The following is a 15,127-nucleotide window of genomic DNA, read 5'->3' as shown; positions in this document are numbered from 1 at the left end:
ATCATACTGACTGTCATTGCTGTACTGTAATGCGCATGCTTGTTAAAGAAATTAATGGTTATATTCAATCGTATATTGTATGACGCAATTTGCGATTAACTTTTATAGGATAAAAGTATTGTCTTTAATATATATCAACAATTACGTAAATACAATTGATTATTTTGTGTATTTTATATAGTTTATATATAGTTTTATATAGTTAAATATATGTAATCTACTGTATGCTTTAGTTTTTATATAAGTTAAATTAGTATTATGTACATACTTTATAAAGACACAAATTTTATATAAATATTAGGTTTTGCTTTTCTTCATATTTTGTATTTTATGTAATTAATATTATTGATAAATGCATTCTCAATATTTTACAATTATTTGGCTATTATATCATTACAATTTTATAGTTTCAGTTAATTTGGTTACAATGGCATCTTCAGTTACTGGTGGTGTAAAACCAATGAGTATTGGTGGCCGTTTAGTGAGTGAAAGAGAACGTTTGATTGGTATGACGCAAGAAGAACGTGAATGGAGAGCTCGGTATCTTAGAAGCCAAATTCTTGCACCAGAAGAGCCATTAAGAACAGATGAATATTATAGGCATTATTATAATCCACTTCGAAGATTCTATAGAATACCTTTAAATGCATTTCAAAGATTATTAACTCCTGTTATGGTAAAAGAATAAAACTTTTAGCTAGATCATATATCAAAAGTAATTTCATTAGTTGATACTATTTTTGTTTGATATTATATTTAATTATAGGGTAAAAATGCTGCAATGGCTGTACGTTATGTCACAGCAAAATGTTTGATGGGTCTTGTTATACTTTATGGCGTACGGTATTACTACAAATATAACACAGGCGTAAGAAATAATTTTTCAGTATGTCGCAAATGGAACATCTTGATATTAAATATCATACTAAAATATTTATTTTCATAGAATTGGACACGACAATCTGGTTGGATAGTGAGACCAACACGGGATACAAGAATTCCAGGAACTAAAGATTACAAAGGTCTCGAGAAGCCAAAAACTTTTGCTACATATGGTTTTGAGAATTCTCCCATATAAGAATTATTGCAATTACTATTAAGTAGTATCTGAACATAATAAAATAGTGATTCAAGATATATTGTATATTTATGTTTCTTTATTATAATTTTTTATTTATTGTTCTTTCTTTAAATAAAATATCTCGTTTATTTCACTTACAAATTGTCCACTTATACAGATTTAATAGATTGAAAATACATTTAAAAAAGAAAAAGCTATTTAAAAGATATGAGATATAAGAATGACAAAAAATTCAATACATTTATGCGTAAAATTAAATTATATTTAGGATTACAGGTATACTTATATTTATTACAAATATTTATCTAAGGAATCCTAATATTTGTCTTCGTTGTCCTAGTTGACTTTCTTTTGTCAGTGCTTTCATAAGACTTTCATTTAATTGTAATCCTATATTTTTACCCATCTGAAAACATACTTCTGTTACTTTTGATATATACATATTTAAGATGTGGCAGATGCATGGTACAACTAGATGACATCAACATTGTATACAACATTTTTTTCGAGAAAATTTATTCGAGTTTGGATATATATAGACAAGAAATAGCCTAGTACATTTGTAGTTAATTACTAATGTACTTAGTATTAGTCTAGTATAAATTCATATGTACTTAACGAATTAACGATTTTTCAAATTTTATTTTTTTGAAAACAATAGTTCAAATGAGAAAATTTTATTCTATATTTTTTATTCGCTTTTGCACGTTAAATAATTTCTTGCTGTTCTTATTATTTCTTATTGTTGTACTACGCACCCTATTAAACCTTACACATATATGTGTATAGGATTAATTTATTTACAATAAATAACAATATAATTACTTGCAACATTTTGATAAAAGTATTAGACTGAATGCTCCCATAACCCAATTTAATCACTGATGAAACTTTACCATTTGGTAATACAGACATGACAATACTACTTGCACTACATACTTCCTCTTCTGAGGTTGGATCCACGATATAATTATCACCAATCTGTAGAAAGATTTAAATAATAGTATAAACTATGCATGTATATATATACAAACATTTGATAGTTTTCATATTTCAAATTCAATATGAAATTCTTTTTTTTAATATCCATAATATAAAAATTATGAAATATATAATATAAATTGATAGAAACATACTTTGCACAGTGTAACAATAATTGGATAATTGCTGGTATCTAATTGTATGCAGTCATAAGCATCATCTGATAATTCAATATCTGGTTCTCCACCATCCAGAGTCGCAGCTGTAATTTTTGGTATTTCTGTACTATTTAATGCAGCCTTAACTGTAATTCCTACTGCATCAAAAAGATTGCCACCACACTGAAGAATCTATGTATATACATTATGCATGTATAAAATATTTAAATTATTGTTCTTATAATATTTATTTAAATGTATAAACACTATTTACCAAAATATCAACATATATTTTCCAACATTTCTTATGAGGTAAAATACATAATGTTCTTAAATCAAAAGCATTACGCGTTTGATAAGCAGCTGTTAAAATGTTACTTATTTCAGTTGCTAAATCATCACCACCTTTTCCTTCAAATGCTGGAGTTGCAGTAGCAGAACTGATACATAATACGCAATATGAAATAATTAGCATATATTTATCTTTTTAATTACTATAAAATTATCTATTTAATTTTCATATTAGAAATATAAGGGATTTCACTTTATAAAATAACTACTTGGACATTAGTAAAGGACATCAAATATTCAATAACCATTATGAGAAGCATTACATACCAATCAACAAAAAATTCTAATTTTCCTTCATTTGATCTGTCAGCGTGAGGTACATCAAGTTCTATTTTAATGCCAACAAGTATATCCGTATTTCCTATGCGTAATCTTGCTGATCCATGTGTTTGTGGCATTAATTTAGTTTCAATTTCCATTGATCGATATTCGCATCGTCGTCTACCATCATTTCTAAAGTCTGCCTTATGATTATAGAATCGTAAAAATATGACAAAATAACTTTTATTATAAAAATAAATATGTGTATATATATATATATATATATATATATATATATATATATATATATATATGTAGATTTTTATATAAACTTACATCTATTCCATGGAGAATGAAAGTTTTTTCACCGGAACTTAAAACAGTTTCTGCCATTATAAAATACTTCGTTTTTACGTGTTTTATAAACAAATTTTAATATGCTTTTATATTAGCATTCAAACCGAGAAAGGGAATATAATAAATAGTCCCCTCACCGTAATATTTTGTTGTGTTTTATTATATGCATGTGTGTATATGCAATTAAAGAGACTATCTAACCTACATACAAGTGACACAATTATTCCTTCTTACTGTAATGGTAATATCAGGTAATATTAATGTAATAAATGTACTACCTATTTAATGAAATTATAAAATTACGAAAAATATTAAATACGTTGATGACATTAAATATGTTTATTTAATTATTATCAAGGAAAGGAAAATTAATTTATTTATAATTAAACAAATTGATTTATATACTGTATAATATATCTCACTATCACTAGTTTATATATGAAACATTCATTATAAAAGAATAGTTACTTATATTCAGTATAAATAAATAAATAAATAAATGAATATGTATATAATATGTATGTATGTATAAAATTCTTTCTACATTTCTACGTTATATTTTAAGTATATATAAATGTTTTATTGCATATATTTGTAAACATATTTAACAGTTTCTACCATGGTTGATTAACCGCTAAACTTATAAAAATCGTCGATTTAAAAAGGTGTTATTTCAAGCATTCTGTATAATTACGTTTTTATGATAGAAACATTCAATTTTTACGTAGTATATTTTGTATCGCATTTTTCGCTTTTTGAACACCGAGGCGGAACTGTCCGTATTCTGGACGTATTCTCATGCCACGGTAATAATATACAAGACTCATTTCAAAATCACCAATGCAGTATAAAGCTTCTGCTTTACAGTATATTGCGTTAGCCATGCTGACATTTTTCATTTTATATTGTAATGCGTTCTCAGCATCTTGCAGTGCTTTCTGGGGCTCTCCTAATAAAAGATGACATTTACTTCGTGCTATTAATGCATTGTTATCATTTGGCTCAAGATCTAATGCCTGGCAGAGAAGAATAATATTAATTATATGATGTAATTACATTGTGCTCAAAATATAGTGTGAAAAACAAACAGTTAACAGATATATATAAATATTTCGTGTGTAATAATTTTTAATGAAGAATAGTATGTATATATGTATACTTTATTAATTATTTTTTATTACTTTGTATAATATCTAATAAGATGAAGATATTAGAGAATTGCACCATAATGGAAAAATGATATATTTTGTATCTTTTAAACATTAATTGATAAAGACAATTACTAATAATTCGCTATTTCTATTATAATACAAACAGTTTTATCTACTATTAGTTAATTTTATTCAACTTATTAAATGAAATGTATGTTACAGTAAAAGTGTTAATTAAATGAATATATAAATTTATTATGTATTGTCAATGTATGTTTAATGTTTCACAATGTTGTGATAAGTAAATGTATTTACAAATTATGCAATTTACATTTTTATTAATAATTTTGCACATAAATGCTACATACATATTCTTTAGTAAATTGACTAGTAGGTATGTTTATGTAAATGTTTAATAACAAGAATAATTGATAAAAGTACGATGTTATAATATTAATATGAGATTCTTGATCGATTTTTGTTTAACCCTTGATTAGATTCTTAACTTTTTCTTAAATGTTTTTTTTTTAATTTTTAGTGCTTTTTGTACTAAATATCTACACATATATCTTTAAAAAAATGCGAGATATAAAATAAATATAATAAATAAAGATAATAATACAGAAACTAATATAACATTTTACTGTGTCCTAATTTCTTTCTTAATTCTATTATAGAAAACAAATTTTTATTTATTTTTTCAGAGGTCGGTTAAACTCGTATAATAATATTATTAAAACAAAATTCCTTCTAAAATCAATTACACGACTTTAAACAGACGTTATGAATCAGTGTAATGTTTATGTTTAATGCAATTTTTATAGAATGTAAATACACAAAATATATCATAAGAGAAATATTTACATATAATAAATATTAAACATTTTAGATGATTAATTTATGTACAACTTGAAATTCCTTTGCAAGTGGATAATGGGGGGGGGATAGCAAAATATCAAAAAATGAAAATATAATTACATACATACATATATCCGATTAAAAAGAGAATTAAAAAGAACCTTGTTGATACAATTCATTGCGACTTTAACATCGCCAATTCGCATTTCACGTAATCCTAAAGCCAACATAGTTCTAGGCCCAGTGTCTTCTGGCAATTGTAAATTACGATCCTGTTTCTGCTTTATTTTTAACGATTGTTTAATATCTTTGGTTCCCATATTTACCGCGGCAGCGCGATCCTTATCAGTATATACTTCTTCCTGGTGGCGAGTACCATTATTTAGGCGGCGTCATTTCTTTTTCTTTTGAATGTTCATTTCTGATTCGACTGACAGTTTATTGGATTTACTCTCCCGTTGCTTTTTATTATTTTTCCTATCTTTTTTATCATTATTAATGTGGCTTTCTTTATCGTCTTTATCGATGAACTCTTTGTCGGGACAGGTTCCCAAAGATGGAACCTTATCGAAATTTTCCGATTCTTCAAACTGTTTCAAATTTGAAACGCTTTCTGCGGCTACTCGCACGTAGCTTTGTAATAGATCATGGTGATGTATCGTTGGATTCAGTATACCCATAATCTTCGAATCAATATCGTTTTGGGTATCCGTAGTTTCTGATACAAGTACTTCACCCATCGTTGGTTATTTTTTTTTTGCGTTTGATCTTGGATTAATTTCCCTCTTTTTTAAAGATGAAATAATGTTGGAAATAAAAGGAAGATTATAATAACAAATACGAGAAGAAAGAAAAATCGTTTTTTGATACTTTTTCTTTATGTAATTTATATTTGTTTTTGTGTAAAAAATATTTTATGTTAAGAAAATATTTAAAAATATCACTGTGACGATTTTCGATCCCTTTTTTGTAAATAGTAAATGGAAACCGACAGAACGAATTCACTAAGCGCGTTTCATTCACGAAAATAGCTTAGAATGCAAGATAAGTATGTACTACTTTGTGTGATTTGCGTGTGGAATAGACGTGTGGTTATCGACACCTTGGTTAGACGCCTTGTTTCCTTAGAAACAGTCAACAATGCGGGCAAATTCGGTATCTAAAAATCACTGATCGTACGTGTGCAAAGGAATTTCAAGTTACTTTAGTTTGTGTTGCCAGGAAGTATTTATTTTATCCTGTGACATTCAAATTTTATTATTATATATTATTCAAATTTCGTCGGTAGAAATTGATCTTTAAAATTCATAATTGTACAGTATCAAGTTCTGAGTTATTTTAGAGAAGCATTATTTACTTCCAGCTTTTCCGTTTAGAATAAAGACTCATTCATGTTGTAATTACGTCAAAATTTTTTACTATGCTAGAATTTTGTATTACATTATAAAAGATAAAATAATATATGTATGTCTTATAACTAAATTAATGAGATACAAGAAACTAATACGAGAAAAACTGAAAACCTTTTTAAACGATTTCTACGGATTCATTGATAAAATCTTGACCAATATTATTTGAAATAATTTAATAAGTTCATGTTAACAATTATAGTTAGTAAATTCTAAATTTTATTGATTTGCTGCCCATTTTTTAAATTATATGTTACTAATCTTTGTATCAATTAAAAATTTCTTTCTTTCATGTTTTTAAAAGCAACACCGATTACATTAAAATCGTTCTTAATAATGGAATTATTTTATAATTCTTATTTAATGTAAACTTAATCGTCACCATTTCTTTATTAACATTAAACATGCTTATTATTATATTTTCTACTACTTGTATAATTTTGTAATAGTTCTTTAACTATAAATATCTGCTAGTAAAAAAATCGATGTGTATTTGTTTCGATGTAATAATATATAGTAAAATTTAAAGGGCAAACTGTTGCGGAACAAATTGTTCTGGTATTGTACATATTTCCTTGCTATACAAATATATAAATAAATAAATATATATATGTACAGGGTATTAAAAATGATTTGTCATGAGTATCATAGCATTATTCTATACTTCTGGTTTGGTGAAGATTTGCAAAAAAATAGTCATCGAACTGACCTTGACCCTGAAATTCGTGATTTACGTCAATTTGGCGGCTACTTTTTTTGCAGATCTTCACTGAGCCAGAGGTGTAGAATAACGCTATGTCACTTACGACAAATCATTTTCGAATACTCTCTATATACATAGGTCTAAGAATAATGTGATATTCTCTTTTTAACGGTATAATAAGAGCGTGGTAATCGTAAGTGGTATCTTTTTTTATAAAATGAATCGTTTTCTCTATTACTAATAACAATACAAATATACAATAAATATTATATATTTCTATAAATATTCTTGTTAAAATTAAATTAGTAAAAAGATAGATCGGTAATTATTGTCCTAATAAAGTTGGAAAAAATCAATGATAATATTCATTCGATCATATTATTATATCTGTTAATAGCTTATATGTGTATATTTTTTAATAGTACATTATATTAATAACTTTAAAGAAATAATTCAAACAATAAGCTGACAATTAATACATAATTGTCAGTTTTTAATAGAAAGTGTAGTAATATTACTTAAAATATACCGTTTCAATATATTTTATGTTATACGCATATGTAAAAGAAAAATAATTTATTCCTACAGAGAAAATATGATTTTGAGTATGTATTTATTTAGTACTTATCAAAATTTCCAATTATACAAAGATAAATTATAATACATTTCAATTCCTTAAACTTAACTTTAAACTTAATATTTTAGCATCTTTCTTGTTTTCTTATATACAATTGAACCAATCGCATACATGGGTTATTAGCGAAGCAAAAGGATTAAAAAGTTACAGGGGTTAAAAATTACTATATAATTTAGACTATTGCAAATAATTTAACAACTCTTGAGCTGATTATTTACTTCTTCACTACACTTCGACACACCAATTCTCATAATTAATTATTCATTTATAAATGATAATATTTTGAATGTGTTCAAATACGTGAAATTAAAAAACTTACTTTATTGTAAAGATATATGGCCTTATGGTAATTTTCATTTTTTACGTGGACCATCGCTTCATTTACTAACAATTTCTTTTTTATGGAAGCGAAATGTTTTGCTTGTAATATCGCTTTTTGATGATTTACCATATTAATTTAATGCCTACAATGTGTATTTTGTTAAATGTTTAGTTATATGTTATACATATAGATATCCTCTGGTGCGCGAGTAAAAGAGTATAAATTAGAATTATTAGTTTTACAGAGAAGCACATATAATATCTAGAATGCAACGTAAGATCACATGTTAGATTTTGGATATACATATTATTACAGTCTCAGCTAATATACTGTATACTATTAGAGTCATAAGCAAAAGACAGCAATGCAGAAAAGGTAATAAATTTATTCTTTTACCCACTCACTTGAGATATATAATCAATTCATGTCTCAGCAAAATATATACAATTTATTATTGTTACAATTATAGAAATAGTTTCATAAATATAAATTTAATTTCATCTAGTTTGTAGTTACATAATTTGTCGTACTTTGAAATTAACCAGTCATGAAAAAACTGCAATTTTTCCTTTATTTATGTTATATAAATAAAATAATAGGGAAAATCGAACATTTTTATCAGGATCCAATATGGAAAGAAATGCTTTTCGCTATATTAAGAAGGATCATAAATTATTGAATTTTATTAAATCATAAATTGTGGGGGATTAATAGTTTCTTAAATATTATAGTGCATATTAATAAATAATTCCACTTTATTTTCTTGAAAAGCAATTAAATAAAGGATTTGCTAAACTTAAAATGTATGTATTTAATTTTAATGAACAATTTTTTAGGACGTAATAATTAATAAATTATTCGTTTAAATAGTAATAAACTTGCCCATTTAAAGAATAAGAATATTTCTCTAATAAACAGACATACACATCCATAAGAGGGAAGATATAAATAAAAAAAAATATATATATATATGATATATTTTATTAATATATGATATGTAGCTCACCCCTAAATTCCGATCTTCATTTGCCAGAACAACCTTTTTAATCAGTTGAATTTTATACACATTTGTATATTTAGTACTTGCGAAGTTCATGGGAGATAAATCCTTGCTCAAATAAATAACGTAAACTTTCTGAGGCTATCCTTAATTCTTAACTTACGACCGAAACTTTTCCGTCTATACTTTTTGTACTGTCTCCCTACTCTTAGTAATCAAGACTAATCAATATGACAGTAGTAACAAGTAACAAGGATGGCTATTCTTTTAGGACTTTTTCTTTTCTTTAAAATTCGTAATAGAAATATCAATAAACATATCTCGAGTACTAACTTTCTTATTTTTTAATTATATTCTCTACCAAAAAGTCACAGTAACTAAAACAATCATTTCTCATAAATTAATTTAGTATTATCAAGAAATGTTCTTAATTTTTATAAATGTACGTAAATGTTAATATGTAAAGTATGTATATATACGAAAAAAATGAACAAGAATTTTACATACAGTAGAGTCTCGCTTATTAGCTCCTCATTTATATGAACAAGTTAACGTTGAGCTTTTATTATCCGAACTATAGTCGAACATTATTTCAATTATACACGCACAAACACGTAGTTTGATAATGGATATGTTAATATATACAATCTATATTTTGTATTTAGAAACTATCTGCATGTCAAAGAAGGAGCAATTTAAAATCCTAATACTTAAATTCTACTATTCGAGTTAATAAGAAAAACTTAACGAAATAATTAGTCAATCTTTACTATAAGGACTGCTCGGTTATCTGAACTGCATTGTTTTCCGACTTGTTCGGATAAGCGAGATTGTATCTTTAGATCTTATTCTTCTTTCTTCTGAGAAATTTAGTGATTAAGATAATTTATATATACTTAGAAAATATTTATATATACTTAGAAAATTACTTCCAAGTAAAAATATAATTAAATTATTTGCGTATATTCGTAACCGTAATATTATTTTATAGTAATATTTTAAAATAGTAAAATATGATAGTAATTATAAAAATATAATTCAAATTCAAATGATAATTTTCAGATAATTATATTTATTAAATAATTATTACGTAATATAATAAAATATATGTATATATAGAACATATATAATAAAATATAATAGTAATCAAAGTAAAAAAACTAAACTAAAATTTATAAAATATAATCACACAATATTTAACTACAAAGAAAAGCAAAGTACTGTGTCAGTATAATGCCAAAAATAGACATAGCAATAAGTGGCAAGTGAGACCAAATATAATTTAGATTTCAAGACGAATATATATATTTATATGTAAACATATAGGTTATGTTAAGTTACAATTAGGTCTTAAGGTTATATGTTCTATGTTATGTCATACTACCCATAAAAGCAGATATAAGGATATAACACCAAAAGCCCCTCAAGACCCGAAAGGGCACATGTGATGCCGATAAATAATACAATATTTCATTTAACATTAAATTCTGACAATACATATTTTTCAAGAACAGACGGCAGAATTTTTGAAGACTTTATAGTCAGATACAATATTTTCAAGCTACAATAACTCAATTATTGATAGTAATTAATAATATATTAAATAAATATAAATATTAAGTTGCATATTTATTCACATTTAATTACATATTATCTTTATTATAATTACCCTACGCAAATCTATATGACAAGTTACACTGGAAATATATTACTGCGGTGGTTTCCATGGTATAATTTTTGGCTTTGTAGTAGTATAAGGTATGTAAGCTTCATTGGTACCACTTAAATTTGGTTTATGATCTGCCATCCACGAATATTTTGGTCGATTAGGATCCTTAGTAGGGATTAAATCGGTTTTATAATGTAACCATCCATACCATTCTGCTGGGACTTGAGAACCATCATAATCCATATTAACTTCTTCAGAATATATTACCCACCTATTAGAACCTATTGTAATGAACATAACAAAAACTTTCTAATTACAGATAACTTTATTGTTTAATATAATGGTCAACTTTTGTTTATAAACATAATGTTCTTAAATTATATTTAATTATATTAAAAAAGCTGTGTTTCTTTAAATATATAGTAAGTATATAATATGTATTCGTCTATCTCAGTATATAATAAGTACAATATCTTTTGAAATATTTTACACATTCATACTATAAACAAATAAGAAAAGAATTTTCATTTTTTGAACTTACCAACAAAGTGTGAATTATTTTCGTAGTATTTGTTGCCATATTTATCCACACCTACTAAAGTACCAGCTTTTAATTCATCCACTCTATAATGTAATATCACATAATGTTATTTGTGATGTTAAATTATTTTCATGTTTATGTTGAACTTAAGACAGAAAATAAATATCTATAATCTCACAATCATAAATATTTAAAAGATTAGGTTTACTACTATAAAAGAAATTTTCAATTCCATAGATAATTACAAAAAGTATTGACATATATAAATACTATTTAAAAAAATATTATACATAACAATTGTGTTATGCTAACCTGTATATTGTGTACAAAGAATTTAAAATACCACCATTTGCTTTTATTGTACGCCAATAATTACAAGCTCTGTCCAGTCCCACAAACTTTGCGATATTCGCCATGTTTCTAAAGATATTTTTACGTAGCTTACAACACAGTCACATATACCGACTATGCCTTACAATTATAAGTACGAGTAATATGACGTACGACAATAGTAATATCCTTAACTACGCAAAATAAACATCTTTTAGGTTAATTATAGTTATATACAATATGTGTTATACGTATTTTGTACAATAGAAATACAAATATTGTTTAGAAACTTTATGTATGTAAGTATTATTTATATATGATCGATCTTATATGCGTGCAATATAATATTTTTATTTATAGTTGTCATAATTTTAAAAATCTTGAATGTTGAATATGATTTTTTAAACAAAGAGTAACAAAATATTTTGTATGAAATTTAAAAATAATTTCATGTTGTTTATATGGAAGAAAAGTTGCTTAATAGCAGATTTACTATCTGATAGCAGTTAATAGTTTAATAGTGAAGCGATTAACGTTGTAAGCGCGGGAATTGTTCAAGTTTAATCATACATTTGTCTCTAAAAAATTGATGTAAAGTATTTCAATTTGTTACGTCGATTAATAGAAATACTAAAATATTAAATAAGCAACAAAAATGTACTAATATATATATATACAATAAATTATAATACAGCTTCAAAAAATAAATGGAGATGGAAACAAAATATATGAAACATGTACTGAGTCTAGAAAAGATTATAATAATGCCTTTATGCCTCAATATAATAAGAAAATGTATACATACATATGTACTTGAGTATGTTTGAAAAATTATTTTATATGATACATAATTTTAAATATTGAAGATAGACACTATGTATAGAAAGTAAATAATGGAATACAAATTCGTGACAAATATCTGTATTTAATCGTCGTTTTCAATTATTGGTTTGATATTTCAAGGGTCAAGGTTTAATAATCTGACTCATTGTATGATAATTATTATCTCATTGGTGTTAAAAGTATTCAAAGTTCTATTTTAAATGAAATAAATAGCTTTTGAGAATGTTTTAGTATATTATGGCAAAATTTTATCGTTACAATTGATATTTTGAGATCTAAAAGATTGGAATAATTTAAAAATACGATATAAATTTTTTAATTAAGATATCTGAGAGTTATTAAATTAAAATATTATTTAAACAATTTTTGGAACTTTTAAATCTTTTGAAGATCGTAAATAGGAAATATATAAATTGATTACTATCATAAAAGCATTTACTTTTAAATGTGTGTAGTTATTTTGTACATATTTTTTAAACCACCAGCTCTACAACATGCAAAAATTGAAAATTTCTTACCTTAAACGTAAGGAACTAGGTCAAGTTAACACAAAGGTAGGTTGATAAAGAGAAGTTATCTTGATAACATGTGTACGATACTCAATTATGTCAAATACAATGCAATCATCAACGATACAAGTAATGCCTTAGGGAGAAAGAGAAATGGATGACTTCCTTAAGTCATGATTGTGTTGAGTGATATACAAGAAACATGAAAACTAGTGCAGTATGTACATCCAAGCAGCCATAAAGCTGGGATGAGGATAATCAGTTCAGACATAAAAATGAGAAAATAGAACACTTTAAGTGCTACATATTAGTAGAAAAATTAGAATATGCATGTCAAATAGTATAACAATGATCTCATAATACCAGCATTAAAAAATAAATACTGAACAATATCACAAGTAAAATGAAATATTTTCATATTATATTATAATATATAAGTATTATAGTTTATCTCATGGATACATATATATTACATTATTATTATGCATACTACATTAGCGTCTAATGTATGTTATAATGGTTAGAATAACTATCCATAAGATAAGAAAATATATACTAAATAAATCATTCTGCTACGCCAAAGAACCTCCTTGTAATAGACATAAAGTCTAATATACAATAAAGTACTATTATTATTATTATTATTATTATTATTTATATAAATTTCTTTTTTGTTACTTGAAAGAACAAAATTTCTAATTAAATTCATAGTCCGAGATATTTTTTAAATCTTTAAAATCGTAGTTTTTGTTTTTTCTTAAATTTTCTATATTCATTTTCAAAATTTTAGTCTAACCATATTGATGTCAATGTAACGAACTATGTTTTATATCAATTAGAAAACATAACATATAATGATTAAATTTAATCGATAGCTTTATATAAAGAAAACGAAGATAGAAACAGATATTTTAGTATGCAAACTGCAACAGTAGAGAAAAGGCAAACTAGATATCAGAAAAAAGCTAACCATGAAGAAAAGAAGAAATATAAGAATAAAATTATTAGTAAAGCTGATAAGAAGATCGAACTCGATACGAGAAAAGTGAAAGCCCCGAGAAAACCTAAAAAGGTATTTGAAGATGTAGAAATAGCATTTATCTCTGCTATAGATCCTTATGACGCTCCTTTGCAATGGTGGGAAACAGAACACGTAAGATATGCGTAAGTTATAATTTCTACCGTTTATATTAATTTCATGTCATTCAATTAAAAATCATTTTGTTCTTTTATAGAATTTATATTACTATAAATTTATAATATAGATATTACTAATTCTAATCTTTCGTATCTATGTCTAAAAAAGTATTAGAAACAAAATATTGAATGATACTGTCAAACTACTTGTAACAAATTTATACTAAAATGCAATTATAAATTTTGGACCTGTAATCTCTATTTGTTACTACTCGTGTATTCGTGATTTATATAATTTTTACATTATTTTTTAAATCTTATTTATTCGTTTGATATTTCTAGAATAAATTATCCACCGGTAAAATCCCGATTAGAAAAAGTGATGGGAACTCATATCGTACGACTAACCGATCGCAAATACATGTTACTCCTTATGTCCAAGCTCTTGCAGGATCATATGGAGCAACAAGAAACGCGTATCGAGAAGAGAAAGCTGCCATTACCATCGAATATATCTCGCTTATTGAAAATATCTTATAAAATGCTTTCCGAAAAGATGCACGATCCTAGACATCTTAAATTAAAACTTTATGTGTGAAAAAATTGTAATTATCATGTATTTAAAATTAAATTAAAATTGTAAAATTATATATAATATACCTAGAATAAAATATTGAAAATACTAAATATTGTGCCACCATATTTCTAGCTGTTATTCTTTTTACAACATATTCTATTAATACATTGAAAAGTATTGTATTATGTTATTAACAAAATTATACTTTCTAAATAAAACAATATAAAAAGCAAAAAATTAATAATATTATCT

At 25.3% G+C, this 15,127-nt stretch overlaps 5 protein-coding genes across 11 annotated transcripts; 2 read left to right on the top strand and 3 right to left on the bottom strand.

Annotated features, from left to right (window-relative positions):
• The first annotated feature begins 17 nt into the window (after nucleotides 1-17).
• Nucleotides 18-1,137, top strand: ND-B17 (NADH dehydrogenase (ubiquinone) B17 subunit). Of its 2 annotated transcripts, none has more exons than XM_069119083.1 (4): nucleotides 18-145; nucleotides 414-676; nucleotides 767-868; nucleotides 947-1,137. In XM_069119083.1, exons 2-4 carry the CDS (start codon nucleotides 428-430, stop codon nucleotides 1,076-1,078), a joined length of 483 nt encoding a protein of 160 aa, XP_068975184.1. In that variant the 5' UTR covers nucleotides 18-145; nucleotides 414-427; the 3' UTR covers nucleotides 1,079-1,137. The 2 variants fall into 2 exon arrangements, with proteins under 2 accessions (XP_068975184.1, XP_068975185.1); XM_069119084.1 differs by having other exon boundaries at nucleotides 57-145; nucleotides 408-676.
• Nucleotides 1,138-1,163: 26 nt separating this feature from the next.
• Rrp42 (exosome complex component Rrp42) lies at nucleotides 1,164-3,430 on the bottom strand. Of its 2 annotated transcripts, none has more exons than XM_069119080.1 (6): nucleotides 3,169-3,430; nucleotides 2,839-3,031; nucleotides 2,495-2,660; nucleotides 2,218-2,412; nucleotides 1,907-2,062; nucleotides 1,164-1,487 (listed from the first exon to the last, which is right to left on the bottom strand). In XM_069119080.1, exons 2-6 carry the CDS (start codon nucleotides 2,988-2,990, stop codon nucleotides 1,383-1,385), a joined length of 774 nt encoding a protein of 257 aa, XP_068975181.1. In that variant the 5' UTR covers nucleotides 2,991-3,031; nucleotides 3,169-3,430; the 3' UTR covers nucleotides 1,164-1,382. The 2 variants fall into 2 exon arrangements, with proteins under 2 accessions (XP_068975181.1, XP_068975180.1); XM_069119079.1 differs by having other exon boundaries at nucleotides 2,839-3,035; nucleotides 3,169-3,384.
• LOC138182826 (outer dynein arm-docking complex subunit 4) lies at nucleotides 3,269-5,653 on the bottom strand. Its single transcript, XM_069119086.1, has 3 exons — nucleotides 5,360-5,653; nucleotides 3,884-4,205; nucleotides 3,269-3,390 (listed from the first exon to the last, which is right to left on the bottom strand). Exons 1-2 carry the CDS (start codon nucleotides 5,516-5,518, stop codon nucleotides 3,903-3,905), a joined length of 462 nt encoding a protein of 153 aa, XP_068975187.1. The 5' UTR covers nucleotides 5,519-5,653; the 3' UTR covers nucleotides 3,269-3,390; nucleotides 3,884-3,902.
• Nucleotides 5,654-10,894: 5,241 nt separating this feature from the next.
• Nucleotides 10,895-12,031, bottom strand: ND-B17.2 (NADH dehydrogenase (ubiquinone) B17.2 subunit). The gene is made up of 3 exons (XM_069118339.1): nucleotides 11,792-12,031; nucleotides 11,480-11,562; nucleotides 10,895-11,219 (listed from the first exon to the last, which is right to left on the bottom strand). Exons 1-3 carry the CDS (start codon nucleotides 11,893-11,895, stop codon nucleotides 10,978-10,980), a joined length of 429 nt encoding a protein of 142 aa, XP_068974440.1. The 5' UTR covers nucleotides 11,896-12,031; the 3' UTR covers nucleotides 10,895-10,977.
• Nucleotides 11,999-15,014, top strand: LOC138182456 (uncharacterized). Of its 5 annotated transcripts, XM_069118336.1 has the most exons (4): nucleotides 11,999-12,108; nucleotides 13,138-13,206; nucleotides 13,303-14,325; nucleotides 14,641-15,014. In XM_069118336.1, the coding sequence occupies exons 3-4, from the start codon at nucleotides 14,078-14,080 to the stop codon at nucleotides 14,894-14,896; spliced, it is 504 nt and encodes a 167-aa protein (XP_068974437.1). In that variant the 5' UTR covers nucleotides 11,999-12,108; nucleotides 13,138-13,206; nucleotides 13,303-14,077; the 3' UTR covers nucleotides 14,897-15,014. The 5 variants fall into 5 exon arrangements, with proteins under 5 accessions (XP_068974437.1, XP_068974433.1, XP_068974436.1 ...); XM_069118332.1 differs by having other exon boundaries at nucleotides 13,138-14,325; XM_069118335.1 differs by lacking the exon at nucleotides 11,999-12,108 and having other exon boundaries at nucleotides 12,982-13,206.
• Nucleotides 15,015-15,127: the final 113 nt, after the last annotated feature.

This window comes from Bombus flavifrons, chromosome 8, assembly GCF_040668555.2.
Source record: "Bombus flavifrons isolate JBK064 chromosome 8, iyBomFlav1_principal, whole genome shotgun sequence".
Taxonomy (NCBI): Eukaryota; Metazoa; Arthropoda; class Insecta; order Hymenoptera; family Apidae; genus Bombus; species Bombus flavifrons.
This window is presented reverse-complemented; position numbering and strand designations above follow the sequence as displayed.

Bases quoted from the DNA above. Each gene is read 5' to 3' on its own strand.
- ND-B17 (XM_069119083.1), top strand. From the start codon at position 428: ATGGCATCTTCAGTTACTGGTGGTGTAAAACCAATGAGTATTGGTGGC. The intron at 677-766 runs GTAAAAGAATAA...ATTTAATTATAG, and splicing joins GATTATTAACTCCTGTTATG to GGTAAAAATGCTGCAATGGC. The intron at 869-946 runs GTAAGAAATAAT...TTATTTTCATAG, and splicing joins ACTACAAATATAACACAGGC to AATTGGACACGACAATCTGG.
- Rrp42 (XM_069119079.1), bottom strand. From the start codon at position 3,225: ATGGCAGAAACTGTTTTAAGTTCCGGTGAAAAAACTTTCATTCTCCAT. The intron at 2,413-2,494 runs GTAAATAGTGTT...GTATATACATAG, and splicing joins AAATATATGTTGATATTTTG to ATTCTTCAGTGTGGTGGCAA. The intron at 1,488-1,906 runs GTAATTATATTG...GTATGTTTTCAG, and splicing joins CTTTTATCAAAATGTTGCAA to ATGGGTAAAAATATAGGATT.
- LOC138182826 (XM_069119086.1), bottom strand. From the start codon at position 5,518: ATGGGAACCAAAGATATTAAACAATCGTTAAAAATAAAGCAGAAACAG. The intron at 4,206-5,359 runs GTTCTTTTTAAT...CTTCTCTGCCAG, and splicing joins CAATGAATTGTATCAACAAG to GCATTAGATCTTGAGCCAAA.
- ND-B17.2 (XM_069118339.1), bottom strand. From the start codon at position 11,895: ATGGCGAATATCGCAAAGTTTGTGGGACTGGACAGAGCTTGTAATTAT. The intron at 11,563-11,791 runs GTTAGCATAACA...ATTACATTATAG, and splicing joins TCTTTGTACACAATATACAG to AGTGGATGAATTAAAAGCTG. The intron at 11,220-11,479 runs GTAAGTTCAAAA...TCATTACAATAG, and splicing joins AAATAATTCACACTTTGTTG to GTTCTAATAGGTGGGTAATA.
- LOC138182456 (XM_069118336.1), top strand. From the start codon at position 14,078: ATGCAAACTGCAACAGTAGAGAAAAGGCAAACTAGATATCAGAAAAAA. The intron at 14,326-14,640 runs GTAAGTTATAAT...TGATATTTCTAG, and splicing joins ACAGAACACGTAAGATATGC to AATAAATTATCCACCGGTAA.